At 48.9% G+C, this 24231-nt stretch overlaps 4 protein-coding genes and 1 pseudogene across 4 annotated transcripts; 2 read left to right on the top strand and 3 right to left on the bottom strand.

The window, feature by feature from the left end:
- The first annotated feature begins 1780 nt into the window (after positions 1 to 1780).
- Positions 1781 to 8746, top strand: LOC136552586 (protein SUPPRESSOR OF GENE SILENCING 3 homolog). Its single transcript, XM_066544150.1, has 3 exons — positions 1781 to 2600; positions 6566 to 6873; positions 8087 to 8746. Exons 1-3 carry the CDS (start codon positions 1867 to 1869, stop codon positions 8437 to 8439), a joined length of 1395 nt encoding a protein of 464 aa, XP_066400247.1. The 5' UTR covers positions 1781 to 1866; the 3' UTR covers positions 8440 to 8746.
- A 3787-nt stretch (positions 8747 to 12533) lies between these two features.
- Positions 12534 to 13868, bottom strand: LOC136507374 (transcription repressor OFP12-like). The gene has a single exon (XM_066502124.1). It carries the CDS (start codon positions 13574 to 13576, stop codon positions 12959 to 12961), a length of 618 nt encoding a protein of 205 aa, XP_066358221.1. The 5' UTR covers positions 13577 to 13868; the 3' UTR covers positions 12534 to 12958.
- Positions 13869 to 16847: 2979 nt separating this feature from the next.
- On the bottom strand, positions 16848 to 17794 carry LOC136507365 (late embryogenesis abundant protein D-34-like; annotated as a pseudogene).
- A 446-nt stretch (positions 17795 to 18240) lies between these two features.
- On the top strand, positions 18241 to 20776 carry LOC136507354 (pentatricopeptide repeat-containing protein At2g48000-like). Its single transcript, XM_066502112.1, has 2 exons — positions 18241 to 18500; positions 18772 to 20776. Exons 1-2 carry the CDS (start codon positions 18267 to 18269, stop codon positions 19762 to 19764), a joined length of 1227 nt encoding a protein of 408 aa, XP_066358209.1. The 5' UTR covers positions 18241 to 18266; the 3' UTR covers positions 19765 to 20776.
- Positions 20777 to 22204: 1428 nt separating this feature from the next.
- On the bottom strand, positions 22205 to 23165 carry LOC136507345 (uncharacterized). The gene has a single exon (XM_066502106.1). It carries the CDS (start codon positions 22975 to 22977, stop codon positions 22495 to 22497), a length of 483 nt encoding a protein of 160 aa, XP_066358203.1. The 5' UTR covers positions 22978 to 23165; the 3' UTR covers positions 22205 to 22494.
- Between the last annotated feature and the right edge of the window lie 1066 nt (positions 23166 to 24231).

The raw sequence follows: 24231 nt of genomic DNA, 5'->3' as shown, positions 1-24231 counted from the left end.
CGTGGCCATCAACTCTTCTATATCTAGAGCCAAACTTTGTTAAGACAATATATCATTGTTCGCCTAAAGGGTTTTTTAGCCTGTTTATTAAAATACTAGTACATGATAGTACACTATTTTTGTTTAATTTGGTTGTTTTGCCTGAATAATGGCTAAACGTGAGTGACCGATCATTCAACATTATACTTAGTAACCACTCTATTCTGCAGCACTACTTCAGTCGTACCTGCAACAATCACAACATTTCAGCATAAGCAGCAGCATAAGCTAAATTTCAGCGAAACGAACCGGGCATGCCAAGCATGAAATGTAAGATAAAAAATGATTTATGGAGTAAGGGCCCTCACTAAAAATAGACACATGTAACCGTAAGCTATTCAAACGCATCACATTGCACATTTCATATATAGATATATTTTATTTTTTCTCTCCTCAACAATTATGCTTCTCTTTGTCTTCCCCAGCTGTGAAGCTAGGATGGTGTGGCCAATTCACTTGTCCTGTGCTACTACTCGACTACCCCATGTTATAAGTAGCTCAGCTTCTCTCGTGCCGCCAATCGCGGGCACCGACCCTTTCTTCTACCATGCCACTGCCCTTTCCCAACCTAGTGGCGCTAGCCTTGCTCGTCCTGCCATTGTATCCACAGGCTTGCGTGATCGGCTTAGGGCTTCTTTTTATGTGTGATGACGTTTGGATCCATCGATAAAAATTCTCATGCAAGGGCCATGAAAATCATGGTTGGAGTTCTTTTTCCACCTTCTTGACTCATTTTTTTATCTAGACTAATGAGTAATGACAAACCACTCATTAGCGATGTTCTCTTTCCACGTTCTCACCTTCACATTGCCCAAAATCCGAAGTCAGCTTACGACTTAGACGCTTGTCGGGATACCCTAATCTAAGTGTGTTTTGATATGTTGACAAAATTCCTTGTGCGAGAGTTGTGAGATCATGGTTGGAGTTCTCTTTCGAGCTTCGTCTTGTTTTCTGATTGAGCCTAGCGACAAACAACTCATCGATGGCGTTCTCTATCTACTGAGCCCCATCAAGCTTGGCTCCATGGAAACGAGAATCGTTTTCAATTTTTTTTGAGCTCGACAAACAATAACTTATATATCTATATCTACTATGTATTCATATAGTCAACTAAACAAATGTCAAATGGTACATATAACGGGTCTACCCCAGATCAGCCAGGCCCTAGGACCGAGCGAGGCTTCCTGATCATCGAAGATCTAAACGCAACAACACCCGAAGCCATGTGTAGCTAGTCGATCACACCCGAAGTACGCCTTTCAGTACCAATTGCGTAAGGAGTTGTCTATCCAACAACCGAGTGCAAATCACCCAATTTCTTTTATTGTTCTTCTTCCTCCTCGCCCCTGCCGCCACCCACCGCCCCGCTGCGGCCTCCTCCTCCCTCTCTCCCCTCCTTCCGCGGCAAGCTCTAGCCATGGGACCCCCGCGCCGCCTCCGCCAGGCCGTTGGGACCCGAACGCCGTCTAGCCGTCATTACCACCGCTTGGTCGGCCTGCCTGCCCTGATTTTCTTTATAGGACTGCTGGATTTGGAGACGAAGAAGGGAAGAGACACGGAATTTAGAAAAAAAAAATGTGAGGGGGTGGAATCAAGTATGGAAAGGCAGAGAAACAAGCGTAAACCTATGGGATACACTTTCAAGACAAGCCTCGTCATCGACCCCGTTCGCGTGCGACGTGCTGGCACTCTGAGGCTGTGCCCCCCCCCCCCCCCCCCCCCCCCCCCCCCCCCTCTGTTCGTTCGTCCTGTCTCCGACGCCATCCAAATCCAGTCGCATCCCCCCAAATCCACACAGCTTCCATCGCGATCGCGTCTCTCTAAGCGATGAAGAACCCTAACCCTCCTCCTTCGCGGCCGTCCGCCGCAGGCAAGGCCCCCGCTGGCATGGCGCCGGCCCGCAAATCTCGCTGGGGCCCACCGCCACCGGGCGCCGCCCCGGCCGGGGACAAGGCCGCGCCATCCACCTCCGCCCGCACCCCGACCCCCACCCGCACAGCGGACTCCAGGCGCCATCCGGGGCCCCCTACCGCGCCAGCACCACACGCCCGCAACCCCGCGTCGCCGGCAGCCGCGCTCCGGCCGCAGTCTCAGCTGCAGCCAGCGGCGGAGACTCCTCCCCCGCAGCCGTACGGCTTCCACAACCTCGACCGCCGCACCATGCTCCTCGCCGACGGCACCGTCCGCACCTACTTCGCCCTGCCCCCTGACTACCCCTTCGAGCCGGCGCCCCTGCCACCCCTCCCACACCACCTCCTCCCCCGCGCCTCCCCGGACCTCTGGCCGCCGCATCAGGCGCCGCCGCCGCAGATGCCCATGCCTGTGCAGATGCCGCCGCACGAGGCTAGGCGCAAACACCCCGCCGACCAGGACGAGGGCTTCCCGAGGCACCCCAAGCAGCCGCGGCTCGACGGGCCGCATCAACCGCCGCCACATGCAGCGGTGGATCGGCACGCGCTCAGGAGGGCGTTCCTCAAGTACGCCAAGATGCTCAACGAGAGCTCCGTGCAGAGGCGGAGCTATCTCGAGGGAGGCCGTGTCCCGTGTCTCGCATGTGGCAGGTTTGGCGATCCCACACTGTTTGCTGCCTTCTTCCTGGCAAGCTTTCTAGTATCATTTGTAGTCAAGTTCCTGTGTTGGTTTCTTGCTATTGTTGAGCTGGCTCTTACTCTGACTTGATACGACTTGTTTTTCAGCTGTGATCTACAGTTAAACTGGCACTGTATGTTATGTCTGTCTGGCTGGAGAAACCCACCAAACAGTATCTCCTTATTGTTATGATCTAGTTGAACTGGAACTGACTATGTTATGTCTATGTCTGGGTGGAGAAATCCACCGAACAGCTATCTCTTTACTGAAAAATTGCCGCCAATAGGTCTTTCTTTAGTATATCATGCGGCTTAATTGGTATGCATTTTTTAAAGGCAGAGTTCCGTGTTGGTTATGGACTAACAGATATCAGTTAGCAGTACTAGGAATGAGTTAGATATCAGTTAGCAGTACTAGACTACTAGGAATGTCGAGGTTGATTAGTTTTATCTGGTACTGGTGTTGCAGTTGCTAGGTATGTCAAGCAACAGATTTTCTGCCTTTTGCTACTTGGTATAATGCCATCATTGCTCCAAGGATTACTTTGAGTTATTTGAGGTTTTTGTTTTCCATCATAAGAGTAATGATATATCCATTCTAGTGAACCATATATCTATCACCGGCGCTTATTGCATGTCTTTTGATTTTGTAATGTATAAGCTTACTCTGTACATATTTTTTCTTATGTCTATTTCCTACCTATTGAAGACTGAATTACGTCTGACTACCCATCAAAGATTGAATTAAAGTGGCACTTTTGTGATCAGAAGTCTACCTAGAAGTATAGAACCACAGTGGTTTCATCCTGCCTTTGACATCTAGTAGGAAACTGCAAGTTTTTAATAAGAGCCGCATTGATGTGTGAGGTTATCTGAGTACAGATTTCTGAAAATATATATAATATGCATATCCTGCTTTACTTCTTGCTGAGTTCTTATATGTGGTGGCATGGACAGATCTGGTAGATCTGCCACTAATATCCTTGTTCATTGATTGCTTGGCTGCAATTGTGTGCTTGTGAATGTTTATTTGATCTTGTTGCAGCTCTTATTTTTGTATGTTTAGTTTATTATTGAGGTTGTGCTATGTGTTTTTCAATTTTTCATGGTTAATTTCACTCTCTCACTTCTATATTTTGTATGCATGATTTATGATCTGAATAATTTTCTTTCCCAACATATCTCAAGCTATTGGGCTTCAGATGGTGCTATCATATAGTACATAGCACACTTGTGTATTTTGAGTGTCAAATACTTTGTGCACCATTAATGTTTGGGCCATTTTTGTTCTTAGTTTCTAGACAAATATACGAGTTGTGTTGGTTTCATTTTTGTGCTTGTTTGTAGCCTGTTTGGTTGCCTGTACAAGGCTTGAGCCTGTCCCACAGGATGCAAAAGAGCTCCCTCAGCCTGCCACTCGGGAAACGAGTTTCATTTCCGTTTCCCGTGGGCCCGGATCGCTGGATGCGATGTGGCTCCCAGCAAATGATATGATTAGTAGACAATCAGTATATATTAATGACATTAGTGACTTCAAGAGCTAATTAAGGCTTAATAAGGAAAACTAAGACTTCGAAATCTTGTTAGGCAGGCATTAGTGACCGCATGGAAACCGAACGGTTGGCTGCAACTGGGCACTAGCATTTTCTTGGCGATGTGCTGAGTAGCAACCGCATGCATGTATGCAATGAGTGAATGAAGTGAATCAGGAATCCAACACAGGACTTCGACCTGGCAAATATGAGCTCACAATCCTGCACCGTTTAATACCCCTCCTCGGTATCCAGTGTTTCCTTGATATCTAGAATTTGAGCCCCTGCGCCTCAGAAATGGTACTGGAGGGAGTAATTACTTTTGCCTTACACATTTTATCCAAACACTGCCTGGATGGACAAATACGAGCAACCAAACAAAGCGACCTTGTATGGCCCTGTTTGGGATCGCGCATCTCGCGGTGGTGGTCGAAGGAAGCCCAGAATCCCGCCAAACGCCGCGCGATACCTTTTGATTTTTCTCACTGCGTCCGACTCAACCACCGCGAAAATGAACTACGAACCCAATTTTATGTATCGTGGCTCCCTCACCACTGCTCGTCTACCGCACTGTGCGGTGGGAGGCCGCAGTCCCAAACAGGGCCTATGAGTCCAGCCTGGCTTAAATGAGCCTGGCTGAGCTCATACGTGCCAGGCTAAGGTGTATACAAGTAACCAAAAAGGCTATTGATGTCCCAAGTGCCTTATCAGTAGTATCTAAAGTATCTGGATATTTGAAACAAGCCAGTCCTTGAGGTATTGTGGTTGTTTGGGATGCTAGAGGCATAGCTTTATATGTTTTTTTAATTGTTTCCTGAAATTGTGCCGCTTCATTTCCTTTTATTGTTTGTCATATCTTTTATTATTCGTCCATTCTGCATGATGCTATACGTTATTAAACTTGTTCTGTGGCTGGCATAGTAACTGCAATATTCCTGATTGAGCTTGTATTGCCGATAAGGCCTGCGATTGCTTCTAGGATTAACTTTTACTATTCTAGTACTCAACCCCCATGAGGAGGATACCCCTGCTGACATCATGCCCTTCTGCTTGTATTTGGCCTAAACTGCACACAGTGCGTGGCCACTATGCCTGGTTGAGATAAGCAGCCTGTGTCAGGCCTTCTCTGCCCGCTCAATCTGCACGGTCGTGCTTGCCCTGTGCTGTGTGCAACTAAATTTTGCAATGTTGGGATTGTGAAGAGTGGGTGAGTAGCTATACTTGAGAACAATGAGTAGGACAGCTGCAACAATGGATTGCACTCATGATAGCGTTGTTAGTGAATACATCTAGGGAAGCTGAGAGGATAAAGATAACGAGGAGTCATGACAATAAATGCATGAGAGAGGATGGAAGTTATTGGATATTAGAATGAAATTTTGTTAGAAGGTAATTCATTTGTCGGGGAGTTTTTTCTCCCTCTTTTTTGTTGGAGGTTTTTGAGGGAGGTGTGAGGACATGGCATACAATCATTGTATCATTGGAGTAAAGGTACATCAAGCTGGCATCTATAAACCACGATATGTCCAGATTCTTGAAGTTTGGTCAAATCTTTCAATCTGTTGGAATAAGTGAATCCTGAAAAAAAAAATTCTTTGTGCAGAGGCCGAAATGTATTATACAGTCTTGCGGTGGACTAGATGTTTACAAAAATTTCAACAGACATAGGAAATTGTTAGTCGGCGAATTTTGAAATATGATATTTGAACTAGGTTCGCACTCTATATGAAATGTCTTTCCTTTTTAAAAAAGGACACGATATCCACTGGAACCTCCCTTCTACAGCCACAGCCATTTTTTTTCCTTAAATGTCTGCCTGCGTCTTGAAAACATAGTTGACTATGCAGCTGCTGCCTAAGTGCCTAACTGGATGAGAGAAACCAATTGCTTCCTGATGCGACAGTGGGATCCATATGTTTTACCTAAAATTTTTGGCAGTTCATGTTTTGATTCAACTTTTCAATAGCTGTTACTGTACAGCTAATAGAATTTGATTTGGAAGCAAGTACTCAAGCCTAGGTGCAGACCTCATAAAACTACTTGTTATCCATTACCATATTTTCCAGTGGGAGCTTATAACCATTCCTTATTAATGTATAGTGGAACTGTGGACGATCCATGACATGTCCCTCTAGGCTGCCTCATTCCATACGATCTTCAGAGGACCAGAGCTATCAACAAACTTATAATACATCATTTCACCAATGACTGAATTTGTCATAGGATCCTATCTTACTTTTTAGTTATGATATTCTTTGGGGATTTGCCTGTTTAGATCCCCTCTCATTTCTCGATTCTATTACACTGTATTTGTAATGAACTGTGTTTAGCTCGCTAGTTTCCAGCTGCTACTCGTTGGATCTTAATTTATTTGTGATCAAGTCTGGTCAATGTGCACTATTCCAGGTCTTCTAAGGACTTTGCCGATGTCCATGGACTTGTCATGCATGCTTCCAACCCACCAAATGCAGATTCACTTGTTGATCATCTTGGTTTACACAAGGCATTGTGTGTCCTTATGGGATGGGATTATACAAAAGTCCCTGAGAACTCTAAGGGCTACCAATCATTACCTTCTGACCTTGTCCAAGCAAGTAGGGATGACCTCATCGTGTGGCCGCCTACTGTTATCATTCACAATACTTCGACTGGGAGGAAGAAAGATGGTCGCTTTGAGGGTTTAGGGAACAAAGAAATGGATAAGAAAATGACAGGTATATTTATATCACAACCTTTAAGTTAATGCAGTGTTTGCATACAAGCGCCTGTAGCATATATATGCTTTATACAACACTCAATATATTTTTATTAACATGGTATGGCAATTTGCTTACTGCTGTTAAGCAAAGACAGGATTCTGCTTTTTTTTTTTTTTGGTTTCTTGCTGGGTTGTAGAGCTGCTCTTCCTTTGCTGATTGGACGTAGTGCCAACTGCAGAACTGCCAAGGCAATACTCATGAGTTGTTATGCTGGGTACATTAGTCCATGCCAGCCATCTCATAGGTTGCCTCATGCATTGTCATTTAGGGTTTTAGGTGTAGTGGAGGAGAGGAAGGGAAGTGAGGGAAGACGCTGTTATCTCATGATACAACTACCTCGTAAGCTAAATTAGCGCTGCAAGACGACTCACATATTTTCCTTCCACTGACCCACAAATTAAGGGGACATAGAGTTGCTATGAGGCAACTAAAAGACAACCTAATTGTAGGGGCTGCCAATTAAGTTTCAGGATTACGTGGAGGCTATGAGGATTATCTGGTAATTTGTTCGTTCAGCTTGACCTTAGGAAGAGCTGTGCTGTGGTTGTTGGGTACCACTACTCTCCAGGGTTTTGTTAGGATACAGTTAGTAGTGCATCCAATGCTTGATTGGATGCTTTCTGTTGAATTTGCAGTCAAATAAATGCAACTAATGCGTAGGCTACTTCCCAGACAGTAAGTAATTGCAGTTTCTATGCAACAGTAGTTTGCTAGATCTATCTTTGTTACATGAACATGAGGCATGTATCATCCTGACCTCAAGGGGTTCAATTATGTCCTGTCTTGTCAGTGTGGCGGCCATATGATTGATCTACTTCAAGCAGATTTATTTGCTCCCGCCGGTCAGATACTCAGATATGAAAAATGACATTTCTCTGTCCAATGTTTTGTGATGCCACCTTTCTGGTTAAGGAAGTACTGTAGCATCATTGTGGGGTTCATTTTCATTGCTTAACTAAACTATCTAATGTAATCAAGCAATTCAGTCTTTAGCTTGTTCAAGGCTGCAAGTTAGAATTAAGCCATATTTGGAGCAAAGAAATAAAATCACTCAAGAAATACCATCCCTGTTTATGAAACATTGCCTCTGCTAAGCACATGTTTTTGGAGTAATGCCATATATGTCACAGTAATATTTGCTGTGTCAATCTCGTATCTTTGTTTTCAGAACTAGGGTTTTCTGGTGGGAAGTCGAAGTCCTTGTATGGAAAGGAAGGACACATGGGTTTGACACTGATCAAGTTTGCAAACAACCCATCTGGCTTGAAGGAGGCTGAGCGTCTTGCTGAGTTTCTTGAGAGGCAAGATCGTGGACGTATAGGTTGGTCACGTGCTCATGCCAGTCGTTCTGTAGATTCTGATCAGAACCCTTTGTTGGTTGAGACGGATATCAGGACAGCTGAGAAAAAGAGGATACTTTACGGGTACCTAGCAATTGCATCTGATCTGGATGAACTAGACTCAGATTCTAGAAAAAGGGCTTTCCTCAAGAGCAGAAGAGAATTTGATCCAAACGAATGATGTCTTGCCTTAAAGCCCACCTCCATCAGTTTATTTAATTTGCACCGAGGCGTGCATACCTATCTCTGATCCCAATTTGCACCGAGGCGTGCATACCTATCTCTGATCCCAATTTATAGATTCATGCTGCTGCTGTGGACAAAAGATGTTAACCTTGAATATAATATCTGCAGCTAGTTGAGTTATACCCCCTACTGGAAGCTGTATTTGCACTAGGTGTACTTTCTTGCAAGCGTCTATGGCCCATGGTTTGACTGGTTATTTGGAAGAGATCTGTCTTCATATTTGAGTATCATTCATTGCATGATTGATTTCTCTCCATTTGGAGGTGTGATGTTGCATAGACTTCCTGATTGGTGATCTTTTTCTATATTATAGCTTTACCTTTCTTTCTTGACTTGCCAATTGCCATGAAGATTTAAATTTCTGTTAAGAAGGTACTCGCTACTCGCTACATATTCCTTGGCACTTTTGAATACGTCTGGTTCTTTGAATGTCGGAGTATACTGTTGCAATAGGTTGGTGCCACTCTTTTGGGCATTGGTGCTGTTTGTATTGTTATTATGTAAGAGGGTGTGATATTCAGAAATCCTAGTGTGAATTTGTGTGGAAGTAGAAGATGGCAAAGCTATTTAAATGCTAATTAGTATTATGTTTTTTACTCGGATATTAGTTTGGTTTGAACCGTGACTTTGAGCTCTTGGTGGGTTTCAACTCTAGCCTACGCCAACTTGTTTGGGACTGAAAGGCTATGTTGTTGTTGTACTCGGATATTAGTTTGAGTCCTTGTTTGCCTATGGGCAATATGGTACCATAACTTCCATTTGTTCGGAGGTTAAAGCAGACAAGTCGTGCATGCCCGAGAAACCATATTTATGGCTTCAAATTTCATAATTTGTAGTGGAACACATATTTAGGTTTCTGTTTGCAATATTTAGGCTCAGAATGGATATCAGATGAAGTGATGCTCTGGTAACAGTTAGATCTCAAATGACCTTTGTCTTGATGTGATAATGTGTAGACCAGAAGTATGACAAAGGAAATTAATAGCTTAAATGCTGGTGTTTGTTCTGACAGTATTACTTTAGATGTGGATTTTCCCAATAGATCTTCCCTGTGTTATCAATAACTATTTTCTGACCCAGTAAGGTACTTGTCATCTAATTTGATATTTCTGTGACCCAAACACCTCTAAATTGGATGGATATTAGATATAAGTGATGTAGAGGTCCAATTACAATTAGACCTGAAATTTTTTGATCCTGTAAAGTACTTGTTATCTAATTTGCTGGTTCTGTGACCCAAACCTCTAAATTAGATGGATATTAGATATAAGTGATGTAGAGGTTCAATTACAATTAGACCTGAAAGTTTCTGACCCAGTAAGGACGTAAGGTACTTGTTATCTAATTTGCTGTTTCTGTGAATCAAACACCTCTAAATTGGATGGATATTATAGATACGAGTGATGTAGAGGTCCAATTACAATCAGACCAGAAAAGGTTTTCTTGCAGCGACACTGTAGACTTGACCTGATATATAACAGAAAACTTAGGGTGTGTTTAGTTGGGTGAAAGTTGGAAATTTGGCTACTGTAGCACTTTCGTTTTTATTTGGCAAATAGTGTTCAATCATGGACTAATTAGGCTCAAAACGTTCGTCTCGTAATTTTCAACCAAACTGTACAATTAGTTTTTTTTTTTGTCTATATTTAATGCTCCATGCATGTATCGTAAGCTTCGATGTGATGGCTACTATAGCACTTTTTGGGAATTTAGGGTGCGAACTAAACACACGCTTAAAGCTTAAAGTCTTAAATGCTGGTGTTGTGACTGTACCTGTGGATTTGCCCTAAGATATCTGTAATCCAAACTCCTCTTCATTGGATGGATAGTAGATGTATGCAGAGGTTCAGTTAGATCTCAACCGGTCTTTGTTTTAAAAGTTATAATGTATTGACAAGATGCCGGTGTGTGTTCTGAATATACATGTGGATTTGCTCTATAGACTTTCCCTATGTTACCATCAACTATTCTGCGATCCAGTAAATATACTTGCTATATCTAATTTGGTCCCAACTGGAGCCCCAGGGTAGATTGTGTGACTACTTGCTGCTTACAGAATGATTGCGCCTGGCTTTCCTGAGGGCTGTGTTGCATCTCTGGCGGGGCGCCAAAGATGCCGTGTTACTGTTGTTTCCTTTCCTGTCGGTGTAAGTTCCGGTGTGGATGCCGGTAATGCTTATTTTGCTGCCTGTCGTGTGCTCTGTGCACTGGGTGTCAGTTTCCCGCACGGCTTTGTGCGTGGCCACCGGAGATGATTGTGTCGGTGCCGCAGCCGGTCGGAAAGAAACGGATCACAGGTGATGGTACCTGCAGGCTGCAGCCTAATGATGGCCGGTGGTGGACTCAGATCGTGTCGTGCGTGGTTCAGCTGCTTTCCAGGGTCCTGTGCTGGTTTGGTCGCTGCTCCAGCGTTGTCAATGGCCTTGCAGGGATCGCAATCGCAACACGGGCGCGCACTCCAAGCTTTTCTAGCGCCGCCCCCCCGCTCGTCTTGTGAATTCGTGAGCCTCTTTCCGTAGAATGGAGCTGTCAGGCACACGGCTTAGTAGCGATCGTGTTTGCCGTTGCCGTGTCAACGTCTGCCCCTAACGGCCTGGCTGCCCAGAGTCTTTTCGACGGCACGGCTCTTCGCCCCACCCCCCGGCCTCTGGAGTGGTTTCGTCGTTGCGACCGTGGGTCCTCCGTGACCTTTAGGCTATCTCCAACAGGGTTTACTGAAATCATAGACCCATTCTATAGTTTAGGTCACGCACACGCACTAAAAACTCGCATTCTCCAACAGCCTATCCAAAAACTGTCCCTCTCTCCCCCGCGCCGCCCGTTCCTGTCCCTCTCTATCCCGGCGCCGCCCCTCCCTCTCTCCCCTCTCTCGTTGAGCACGACGCCCCTCCCTCCCGGATCCGGCCGGCGGCGGCACCCCTCCCTCCCCTCCATCCAGGATCCAGCGGTCGCGGGCGAGGAGGACCCTGGGTCCCCGCTCCCCGACGGCCGCGCCCCGCTCCCCGCCTCGCCGAGGTACCCGCCGGCCGCGCTGGCTCCTCGCCGCCCGTTTCCGTCCCTCTCTCCCCTCCCTCGTTGAGCACGGCGCCCCTCCCTCCCGAATCTGGTCGGCGGCAGCACCCCTCCCTCCCGAATTCGGCGGTCGTAGGCGAGGAGGACCCTAGATCCCCGCTACCCGACGACCGCGCCCCGCTCCCCACCTCGTCGCGGTACCCGCCGGCCGCGCCTCGAGGCGGACCTCGCCGCGCCGGTCTCAACGACGTAGATTTGCGTTCTCTCGAGCCTCGTATGCAAAATGGGTGAGGTGTTTGGGTCTTCCGTTGGAGCGTTGTTTTTTTAGACAAAACCCTGTGAATGACCTATTTTACGTTTGAGTCACAGTTTGCATGCTCTGTTGGAGACAGTCTTATATAGCGCATTATGCCTATTGAATGCAGTCAGGAAGACGTAATGGCGCCGATGGTCGCTTACTCTGCTCTACAGATAATTATGCCTACTGAATGCAGTCAGGAGAACGTAATGGCGCCGATGGTTGCTTACTCTGCTCTACAGATGCGATCCATCCAACTGCACAGCGGCCATGTGTAGGCTGGAAGCAGCCTGCAGCGCCTGTACCTGACGGCCGATTGGTTTTGCACGGCACCTCGTTTATTATTGCTGCCTGTGGGCTGAGGTTGGATCCGACGAAGACCTCGCTCGTCTCAAGGGAGGACGCCTCGTTTATGGGTTAGTTTGTTTAGTTTAGCAAGTGATGTTTTTAGAACGAAGCACCCAAAATTTGCCGGGGCTCTTTAGATTTTAGAACGACGGTATACACAGTGCCTGTTTGGATCATCTAGCTCAACTAGTGTGATCCATATGTCCAACAGCATGGGATTAGCTATCTCAAGAAAATTGCATAGTTCCACTCAAAAAAAAAAAAATTGCATAGTTACCACGAATGTTACAATCACAGCACAAGCTTCCTTTGGCGTGGCGTGTAGTTTATCACAAAAAGCAAGCGTATTTAGGCTGCAGGCAGGCACCCCCAAAGAGAACAGAAAGCTAAAGAGCTGAACAGGAAAAGAGCAGAGATGGCCAAAAAGGCAAAGGCAAGCACAAAGCAAACCAAGCGAGCACGATGCAAATGCAGCTTTGTGTTATAGAAGCTGGCCATATCATATCATATCTTCGCCAGCACGCTCACTGCTCACACAGTCACACAACACACCCAGAGAAAAAAAAAAGTTGAAGCAAAATGCTGTGCACCCGAACAGAATTCTAGCTACGGAGTTCGACGACCTGGAGCTGAAGGCAATATTTACAGTTGGTTGATCCTGGAACGCTGATGTGGAGGGGACTGCTGATGTGCACTCTGATGTAACTCGCCAATTATTGCAAAGGATTTTGATCTCCGTACCCAAAATTCTGTCCGTATGCATGGCAATGACAACGCGGTCAAGAAGTCGGAAGAGCTAATCATGGTGGTGGTCGTCGAGGTTGTTGGCGGCGGTGAGGCGGAGGAGGAGGTCGGTGAAGGCGCTGACGACGTACTTGTGCGCGCGCCTGTCGTTGAGCGCGAGGTAGCAGAGCAGCAGCTCGTGGAGGCGCGCCCTGTCGCCGCGGCGGCGCGCGTCGATCCGCAGCGCCGCGGCCATCTCCTCCATGGACCGGAGGAAGTCGGCGTGCGGGTTCGGCGAGTACGTGGGCACCGCCACCCCGCCCGCTCCCACGCCTACGCCCAGGGCGGCGGCGGCGGCGCCGTGCGCGGACGAGTCGACGATGGAGTTGGAGCGGCCCGGGGAGGAGAGGAAGAACCGGCGCGACGCGATGGCCGACGACAGCCCGGACTCGGACAGCGCCGATGGGTTCTTGCCCACCGCGACGATGGAACTGGAGTCGTTGCCAGCGTGGTCGCCGTCCTTATTGCAGCGCGCCGAGGACGACGACGAGCACGGCGAGGTGGAGCCCACCGCCGATGTCGTCGAGGCCGCCGACGTGGACGCCGCGTCGGACGCCTCCGCAGGCATGGGCTCCGGCGCCGCTGCCGACCTCGTCGTCGGCCGCCGCAGCCGGGAGAAGCATCCCAGCATCGTGCTTGCTTGCTTGCGCTAGCGCGACTGCGCGAGTGCTTTCTTGGCTTTGTTGGGAACGGAAGGGAAGGCGACGTGCTCGTGCTCGTGCACAGTGACGAGGACACGAGGAGGAGAGCTAGCTAGCTAGCTTTGGCTCGTGAATGGAGTGTGGAGTGAGAAGTGGGCATGTGACGCTGCGTGGATCGAGTTTATAGGACAAAGTGAGAAGCGAGGGCAGTGGCGTTTCAGTTTCAGGTAAGGGGGCTCACGCTATATACCTATTATTGGGCGAACTGAGTTCAGTGCAATGCAAGCTGACAAAGTCACATTTTCTGGACAAAATAGTAGGTTGATACTACCTGATTAAACAGCTGAACCAACAAGCGGCACAAAGAAATTAGTGTGTTGATCGATAGCCTTCCTACTTCCTAGCTACTTGAGATATCCAGGTTCCAGAAACGGTCCTACAACAGGCCAGAGAGAAATACGAGAATGCGTAGAATCTTTTACTGTCGGAAAAACGTGTTTCAGTTTTCAGTTTATGCACTTCATTCCGTGGAGTGTATTGTACATGCCATGAAACGGCTTTCCCACTTCCGTCTTCACCCTGTCCGTCAGACCGTCACTATACATCAGTGTATGCTACTACTCCTCCGATCCTCACGCAATGCAGGACAGTAGGAGTACAACTACGACTGTACACACCTGCATCGGTCGCCACTTGAATGCATGTTCAACAACCACACATTAGCTTCGTGGTACATACAGTACAGTACAATTGGCTAGCCTGTTCGGCTGGAGGAAAACGATCGTATACGATCGTAAATTTTTAGCCGGAACAATATTTTTCTCTCACATAAACCAGCCAAACCAGTCAACAGTATTTTTTCATGAACCAGCAACGATATGAATCAGCCAACCGAACAAGCTGGGGATCTGCCTCTGCTGGTCCAAAATTGACAGAACCGGCCGGTTACTGCGTCGCCGAATTCCATCAATTCACTCCACTTGTACGCTCCCTTTTACTACTTGCCAGCAGCACCTGGTCCAGCTCGTACAGACTGTACCACGTACGCCTGTAGCGTACTCTGTGCGTGGTATCGGTGTGCACGCAGCGTGCTCCATATATACGTCACCCACAGTTTTCACCGAGGCTGAATGCCGAGTTGTGAGTTGTGACCATGTACCTGTAGCCGGTGCCTGCTCCATGCATGTGCCCTCGATCGTACAGCCACGGTAGTTTGTTGCCGCGCTGCGCAGATGCTGAATGCTGTCACATGTCCGTCTACGTCTGCATCTACGTACCGTCGTCAGCAACTCGATCGTCTCAGCTACTCAGCCCTGTACGTACAGGAGGATCTTCACGCACTGCAATAATGTCCTTAGCTAGCTAGTAGCTTACTGGCTACGATTTTCCAAGCTTAAACCGATGGTTAAGAATAAGATAGGCAACTCAGTTATACTACTGCCGACGAGTGTACTCCGTGTAGTGTGTACATATATTAGCTGTATGAGCAACTGGGCAATGGCCGTGCAAATGGCAATCAATAACGAGAGCAACCGAGTATAAGCATCTATCATATTGAGGCAGGCCTCAGGCGTACACGCATCGATAAATTAAAGTGAAGAGGGTTCAGGAGCGCGGGGCCAGGGTGCTGCATGCGCATGCATATGCATGGGCGGATACCACGCACGCACAGGAGCAATAAGTTGCATGCAGATCGATCCATCTCCATCATGGATTCATGGAGGGAGGTCTCCGCGTCTCCCATGCAATGCAACTCGCTCGATCTTCTTCTCAGTTCCTGCCCGTACCGGCTAGTTCCAATCCAATGCATTTCCTGCCCATTCTCCTCCGTCGGCACCACGCAAGACACGCGCTCTGTAGTCTGTGCAGAGGATCACTGCTTTTGCCGGATACTGATGTGAGCGAGGCAGCGAGCGACGAGCCACTGGCCGGCCAAGTCACATGCGGTAAGTAAAGTACTGTCCGCGAAGCGATCGGCCGGAACGTACGGTACGGTGGCACATGACCCGTGTGTCCGCGTGGCTGTCCCTCCCGGCCAGTCTCCCACCCGCGCCGGCGCCGCCATGATTTCCATTTCCTGGCGTTTGCATGCCCGGCGAGCAGGGCAAGCCAAGGCATACATCCCGGCCCATTCCGCCTTGCACCGGCTCGCGCGCGCTCATAAATTAGGCGCCGTCTCGGCCGTTTGCGCTGCGCCTCTGCTCCACGGACAGACGGCCCTGTACGTGTTGGAGACGTGCGCCCGCTGCCCAAACTACGCTGCAGGCGCCGGGGCCAGGCACGCGGCAGCGCGGCCGTCCGGGCTCGCACGGGCAGGCAGAAGCAGCTCGTCGTACCTCACCCCACTCGCGCCAGTAGATGGTCAGGTCACCAACCTACTGCTAGTTCCGATTGACTAGTCAATATCCTGATGACCCGTTCGATCGACCGGGTCGGCATCAGCCACCAGCCAGCAGCTGATGCTCTGTGCATGATACTACCTGCATGAACCGAGCGTACGAGCGCCTCGATCGTCTGTCCAGCTCGTAGTGGCGGCGAGCCGGCGAGGTCACCGACCGACCCGAGCGTGGCGGCCGGCAGGCGCCGGCGACCGCGGGGGTACGGACAACACGGACAGGATCCGTGCTCCCGCGCTTGTCCCGCCCGCCGCCGTAAATTCTCTGGCGCGCGGCAGGCAGGAGGCAGATCGCGCACGCACGCATACGACCACCGAGCCCGACAGGCGGCAGCTCCGATCCGATCCAGCTCTCCGGCTTTGTTCTGCTTCGGCACCACGCACGCGGCGCGGCGCTGCCCGTGCGCGGCCGCCACGCGCCGGATGGCGGGGGCGGGCCGCTAGACATTTTTTTTACAGACATGATCGCAGACTGTTAAACCTGTTTTTTAGCTGAACTTTCAAATTTGTTCGATTTTTTTTACCTGAACCTTCGAATTCAAATTTCAGTATAGGGGGCTATTTTGTAGAGTTGATCTACCACATCTTCACCATTAACATGCAAGTGCACTGGGTACATATATCTTACAGTGGTCACACTTTGACGCGCGCGTATATTACATTATTATTATTGCAAGACGCTACAACACTACTATATACAGTACAACTCAGTTCACCTGAAGTCGAAATACACACCTTTTGAGACGGCACATTGATACGATACTTTGCACTCTGCAGCTACACGGAGCGTGCTGAGCACAGAGCTAGCGAACTAAAAAACCGAGGACTCCGGCCGGGTCCAGGACACGTCTCGTGTCCCCGGCAACGCGCATGCGCCCGCGCTAGCTGCTTCACTCCCAGACCGCCTCGTCACGGTTGAGCCGTGCGGCCGCAGCCATGGACGCGGCCACGCCTCCTGGCCTCGCCGTCCCGTCGTCCCTGTTGCGGTTCTCAGCGCCAGCCACCCCCAGCGCGTCGGCGCGCTCCACCGGCTTGTCTGCCACCAGCCTCGCCGTCGCGTTCTGCATGCATGCACCAACAAGAGTCAAGATCTCGATCCCTTACAGCACGCATGTACAATTGTACACACTGGTAAGATAATATCAGCGGCACGAAACGAAAACGGCCCGTCGTCACTGGTACCGCGAGGACGTCGCCGAGCGTGGCCTTGTCCTCGTCGCGCCACGCCCACGCGTTGGCCGCGGCGGCGGACTGCGCCTGCGCGGCCAGGCCGCCGGGCACGTTCGCGTCCAGCCCCGTGGCGCGTGCCTCCGCCGCCTGGATGGCGGCCGCGTCGCTGCGCTCCACCGGCGCGTCACCTGCCGCAAGCGCCGTCGCCTCGAGCGCCTCGCCGATCGTCACATTCGTCATATCCTTATCCACCGCGCCAGCAGAGGCGCCTCCACCAGCCGTGGCACCATCGTCGTCCCGCGCGAGGTACTGGCCGACGGCCTGACCCGCGACGAACTCGGTGACGATGCGGCCGCCCGGGACGCAGGTCTCGGAGACGGTGACGCCCTGCACGGCGGTGGCGTCCGTGGCCTGGTCGTGCCCGACGGCGCCCATGCGCTCGTTGGCGGTGGCCGCGGCCCCTGAGCGTGTGTCCGAACACCAGGTTCTCCGACGACTGCATCGTGGCCGCGTCCTGCGGCGCCACGGGCTTCTCCGAGAGGCCCCCGCTCACCGCCGGGAACACGTCGCCGTAGCGGACGGCGCCCTGCTCTCCGCTCGTCTCCTGGTGGCCGGACGGCCTCCTCGGCTGCCCCTGGCTCATTCTCGAGCTACCTGGTGTATCACTATCACTACCAAAAACTAAGTAGCTAGAGATCACCGCTGATTGGATTAGCTCTTGAGATTTGGGTGTGCTTACACAACTCGCGGTCCGTGCATTGGATCGTTGCGATTATATGCGGCGTGCGTGGAGCTCGAGGAGGGACATTTGTCATGTGTGCAGAGGCGGGAGACGTGGAGGGGAGAAAGAGGAGGCGCGTCGCGGCTACATGGCCATGTGGCGCGAGCGCAAGGGCTGGCCGGCTGCAAGCTGGATGAAGAAGCTCCCGGAGGGACCATGCGTGCCAGCGGTTAGGCGGCAGCGAGATATGGGCCTTTACTTGCGGGCCGAATTGCGCTAGAATCCTAAGATGGGCTCCTCTAGAGTCCGCGGCGTTCTCCGCACGAAAAATTCAGTGGGCCTGCTTAGTACCACATCCATTAGGCCCGTTTCCAGTTTCCACCGCGAGCTGACGATGGCTATCGCCGCCGTTCGCCGGCGCTTGTGGCGCGGGATGGGGACTGCGGCAGCCGCCGCGGCCTGGGGGACGGACGGGAATCTGCTCGCTCGCCTGGTCTCGGAGCCGGAGTGCCGCGTCAAGGCGACCATGGAGGAGGCTGCCTCCTCGGGGTCCCACCGCGACGGCGCCTTCTGGGAGCCCCTCGCCGCCGCGCTTCTCCGCGCGTCGTCTCCGACCAAGGCGCACCTCGTGAGTCGCTCCTCTCCAATCAAGCTAGTGGTTGGTTTAGTTAATTACTAGCTTTTACTGCTGCGGCAGAAGGGAATTTCTGTTTTCCTCACGGGTCAGAATGCGGTTGCGATGCGTATCAATAGTCGTTTTCTGAAACGCTGATATGATCGAATCCGTTAAGTAAATACATTTTCATGAGATTCTTAAGAGACCTTTTTTATTTGCATTTGAGAAAGAGATATTTAATGCCGTTAATTAACATTGTTTGAATGGTGAACATTGACTTTAGATATTGGAATGGAAACTAGAGAAGCTGCTGACGGAAGACATTCAAGATTGCGAGCCCTACTCGAGGATAATCTGTTTCTGTGGTCAGACAAGGAATGCAACGCTTGCAATGAGAGTTTTCGAATGCGTGGAGGCGAAGGGAATCCAGCTGAACACTAACATTTTCAATGCCCTTGTTAATGCTTTCTTGTCGGCCGGAGACCTCCTTTCTGCAATGACCTTATACGAGACTATGGAAGGCATGGATGGTTGCCATCCCAATTCAGCTACATATGATGCATTCATCTGTGCATTTTCGCTGCTTGAAAGTGGCCATGCTATGATGAGCTGGTATGTAGCTGCAAAGAATGCTGGGTTTACACCAAGTAATCAAGCTTTTGAATCTTTGATCACAGGGTTTGTTCAGTTGAACATGCTAGATGATGCCAAAATGATATTTGAGGAAATGATTGCCTTGGAGATTAAGCCAAACTCTACTATTTTGGAGGCCAGTCTTGAGATTATCTCTAGAAAGGAGGAGGCCAGAGTAGGAGACTTTTTAAAACGTATAAGTGATGGCAATTGGGAGTTGAACAAAGCTATAGTTGCGAGGTTGATGAGAATATGCCTAGATGGAGGTGAAATTGATAAAATGGAGCAGCTGCTTGCCCTAATACAAAAGGGAACACACTCGAGTTCTGAAACACAACTGCACCATGGGATTATCAGGTTCTATGCTAAGGAAGATCAATTGGCAGATATGGAGCATGCGATTTACCGGATGTTGGACAATGGTGTGATGTTTATGTGTCCGGAGGATGTCGAGGTCATAATCTGTACTTATTTTCGGCACAGGGAATTTGATAGGTTGGATCTGTTCTTGAATCGCATCCGAAGTTTGTTGAAGCTCAACAGGTCTACATATGATATATTGGTTGCTGGATACCAAAAGTTTGATTTACATGAAGGACTTGATTCAACCATAGCTGATATGAGGGAAGCTGGATTTGCATGAGCTCACGAAGAACTATCTGTGCACCATGACTTTCCACAGTAATACTTCCAGAAGCCTTAAGTGCATCGAGCCTGGAAAACGAAATCCAGGGTTGAATATTTTTTTTACAACAGTTTAGTTCAGAACTGTTTGATCAGTTCTATGTTTGACATGGAAAATATCTCGGATTCAGATAGACTATCATGTATTCATGTCAGACTATTGACTTTGCATGTGTGCATGTGAGAAGCATGAAGTTACATGGATGCTGAGCTCAGGTTGCAGAAGGTTTTATTTAGAAAGAAAATCAATGAGGGTTGAGGGGTTCATTGAGAACTCGAGAAAATCTATAGTCACTTGACTTGTCATCTAGTTATGTACTGTGATATATGCCCAGGTGCTAGCATGTTTCACCATTTTGCTTCAGTTCTTCATTGAGATAACCCATTTTTGAAACTCAGATTCCAGAATATAAATAAATTCCTTGCATCCTTCTCAGTCCTGTACTGTGCACTGTACAGTGTTCAACAAACACTTAGAAATTTTGCTTTAAGATGACAAGATACAATACGCTCAGGACTCAGCTAAAAAAAAAGCTTCAGCTACTGTCAAACCCTTTGATTTGGCCGACCCACTAGGAAGATAAGATGGACCCATGACCTGTATGGCTGATTACCTCAATGAAGCAAATCTACTTTCCCCTACTTTGTTTGTACTTCAGAAATAGAATATGTGTTACGAGCAGGCACTAAGATTCACCTTTGTTTGGATTGGCTGATGGTGACCTTATTTATTCAGTAATTGGCCCATTTAGCTAGTGATGGTGTCATTTCCTAGCTGGCTCCAGGCAGGGCATATTTATTCAAACTGGTGACCAGCGGCTTATTTGACCCATAGTGAGGGCCCGGTACATATAAACGACCCCCATTTTCCCTGGTACCGGATGGTGTTTGATCAATAGCCTAACCTGTGTTGCATATTTTTAGTGCTTTTAGTATCCAAAATATGTGGGTTCTTGGTAGATTAGGTTGGTGCTCGGACCTATTACCCAACTCTTTTCTGGATACTGGGCTTTGTCTGCCCTGATTGTTAGAATTAAAATAAAATAATCCCAAATTCATATTTCTATCAAATTGCTATGATAGAAAGTTAGAAACCGATGTGATGTTACCCACTGTATTGATAGTATAGGTAAAAGTAGTGACCGTCCAATGGATTTCATTTTTCTTGAGAAAGATCACAAAGTATTGTTGTGTGCTTTAGCTGTTTAGCTTAATATGATGCATGAGCAACAACTTGGGTGATCTTGATAGAATTTCGTCCACTCTTGTCCATCATGCGGTAGACTTTACAAAACTGGGTTTTCGGTCCCTTTGTTGGGTCCATCATGTTTTCCTTTCCCTGATTCTTTAAACTAGTATCATTGCTTGTATTCCTTTCCGCGGTTCCACCCCTTACCATCAGCTGTTTGGTGTTCTTTGTATTGAAGACACCGTTCCCTTTATTTGCAACTTGAACTGAGATTCGTGAAAATATACACATATAGTTTAACCAGTGAAACTAACAAATGTTTATCAATTGCATGTGCCTGGTATATTCATATAATCCTCTTGCGGAACTTTGGACTTTTTTTTTTGACAGAGGAGGAACTTTGGACTTTTGCACCCTGATAGCCTAGTCAACAGTGCAGCATGCATCAACTACCAACATTGGAAATATCAAATTGATATTTTGATGCTTCACTTTATCAAAGTAATTCTTGTAGTTTAGTCATTATTTTCTGTTTTGTGTGGAATCATATTAAATTAAATATTTTATTATGTTTGTGTATCACGTTAAGCTGCTTCCAATGAGAATGATAACAGATGGTTTTATTTATTTTTTGTTGGAGACCCTTGTGCAGGAGTTGCTACTTCATCCAAACTATTATGGTATTGTTGACTAATTGGCCTATGATAATTTTATGCTTTTAAGTTGTGGGTGAAAGCAACTGGCAAGTGTACTGACTGGAACTTAAGAATATCAGGTGATCACTGACCTGAGTTCAGCTAGTTACATAAGAAATGGCAACTAGTAATATAATAGCATACAAAAGAACTGTTGCTAGAAGAGTTGAACCACAGAAAGATTTTAAAAAAAGTATACTCTTCTTGAACATGGATCATCAAGCTGCAGTACCTTTGGTTTGGTAGCAGTACATACATATATTTCCTGAAACCATTGATATTTTTGCGATTTATATTGCCTTGTACCAGAACGACTATCTTATCTCATGTAGGACTAACAGACACTAGGCTGCAAACCGTGGGCCATCAAAATGGAGAGGTTTGATGAATCCATGTGACATGCAGCACCAACCAAGTGGTCCACTTTGCACCTAATCTTCAGAAACAGTAACTGATCAGATCTGGTCTACAGATTAAGCTCCACCAAATCTTATCTACCATGATAAAAATCCAAGTTGCATCAAGTGGGCACACAACCACAACACAGTTTTATCTAGAATTTACATTTGATTTCAAGGCAACCAAAAATATATAATTTACAAATAGTTGCTTTCCATATGCTTGAGAAGCAGTAGGAGGATAGCTCATGAAACATCTGTCTGTCGCTAACGGAAACCAGGGAAGGAAGGAAATTAAAGCAACATGATGAACAGCCCATCTTTACCAAAAAAAACAAAGATGGCTAAGACATTACTAGGTACTCCAGATTAGATGAAGGACCAACCAGCGTACTTCTCCACTGCTCCTACTGTACAACCACCAGTCTTCCACTAATCTTGCCTCCGCTGCTGCATCTCCAGGTAACCTCACCTTGCCCGCCGTCGCCGCCTTCACCGCCACCGGGGCCCTTCGGCACTGTCACAACGAGCTGGCCATCGACGTACCCGGCCACGGCCATGGCCGGACAGCTCGGCTCAGGCAGGCGGGACCGCCACCTGTCGAGCTCCATGCTGTCGCCGGCGTCAGCTGCCCCCTCGGCGCCGCCACCGGCCTGCACCACGACCTTGGTAACCCCGGGGTGGATCCTGACGGTGCGCACCCGCACGACGCCAGCACGCGCACCGGCGGCCGGCGCCGCGACGAAGTGGAAGGCGTCGGGGCCTTCGAACACCTCGACGTCGGTGTCCGCCGGGAGCGGCAGCTCCAGCACCTTGCTGTACACGTGCGGCAGACGCCGGAGGTCCTTCTTGGCGCCGCCTCCAGCGGGAGCTGCTGGGTGGATCTTCATGTGCTCGTACGATGGAATTGAAGTCCAAAAGTGAAGTTTTTTTCGCCCCTCTCGATCTTTCCCTCGGTTCCTTTCGTGCTGTCTCCTCTCTTTTGCTGGTTCTTGGACAGGGTAGGTATGTAAGCTAGGTGAAGAGCGGGGAGACGCTGGGATTTATAGTGTGCCACTGCCACACAGTGACACAAGAGGGAGGCTAGCTAAAGGCGGAGCCGGTGGCGGGGTGTCACATGGTTCTTGACGTGTGAGGAAGGAAGATAAGCTCAGGACAGTGAAGAGGAGTCATCGGAAAATAAAGGATGGAGACGGCAGACGGGGATAGGCGGAGGGCGATACCGACCGGCGGGTGTGTGTGCGTGTCTGCTCTTGTGCCGGTGGCCCGGTGCCCTGTGCGGCGTGTGTGCTGTTTGTTCCTAGTGGCTGGTACGCAGGGACACGACGACGGGTGGGCACGGCACGGTCACGGTCACGCTGTGGGCTCCGGTGGCCTCTGAAGATAAGGCAGTAGGCAGCGGACCTGACATGGGAAACATGGGGCTGCCTCCGACGGTTTCAGAATTCAGAGGCCAATCCGCTTCGGCATCTGCGTGCCGCGTGAGCGTGTGCTTTTCCGGCCAGGGAGTCTGGACTCTGGACGTCGCTTTGCCATTTTGACTGCGGCTGGTTGGTTGGTGTTACCCGCTGACAACCGGGGTATTTACATATTTACCATTATTATGGATGACATCTTACACTGTGTCACTAACATATGAGTCACTGATATCTTTTTATATCACTCACGTAATAATGATGGTAAATATGTAAAAAATCCGCGGTAAGGAAGCGGTCAGGCCAGGATACGGGTGTACGCCACGCTGGGATGGGAACCAGTGAACCACAAACCAGGCTGCTTCTGGTGCAGGTAAGGAAGCGCTCCCTCGTTGTTGTCCTGCGCTCCTGCATCTGCATCTGCATGATGCATGAGAGGCAGGATACGTGAGATACGGCTTGGCGCCTTTGCAGGCCAGGCAAGGCACCTGCCCGTTACGCATGGTATGGATGGGCGGCTGGGCGCCAACGAATGGTGGTGGTGTGTCCTCTACCGGCGCAGCTGACGTAGTTGCCGGCTGCTGGACTCTGGAGTCTGGAGCTGGGTGGACACGTCAGTCCTGTTCGCTTGGCTGATAAATCATGTTGTTGGCTGATTTGCTGTGAGGGTAAAATACTTTTCGTTGGCTGAAAAAATACTTCTTATAGCTGAAAAAGTACTGCTTATAA

Source organism: Miscanthus floridulus, chromosome 1 (genome assembly GCF_019320115.1).
Source record: "Miscanthus floridulus cultivar M001 chromosome 1, ASM1932011v1, whole genome shotgun sequence".
Classification (NCBI taxonomy): Eukaryota; Viridiplantae; Streptophyta; class Magnoliopsida; order Poales; family Poaceae; genus Miscanthus; species Miscanthus floridulus.
The sequence above is the reverse complement of the archived record's forward strand: the minus strand, read 5'-3'. Positions and strand labels throughout refer to the sequence as shown.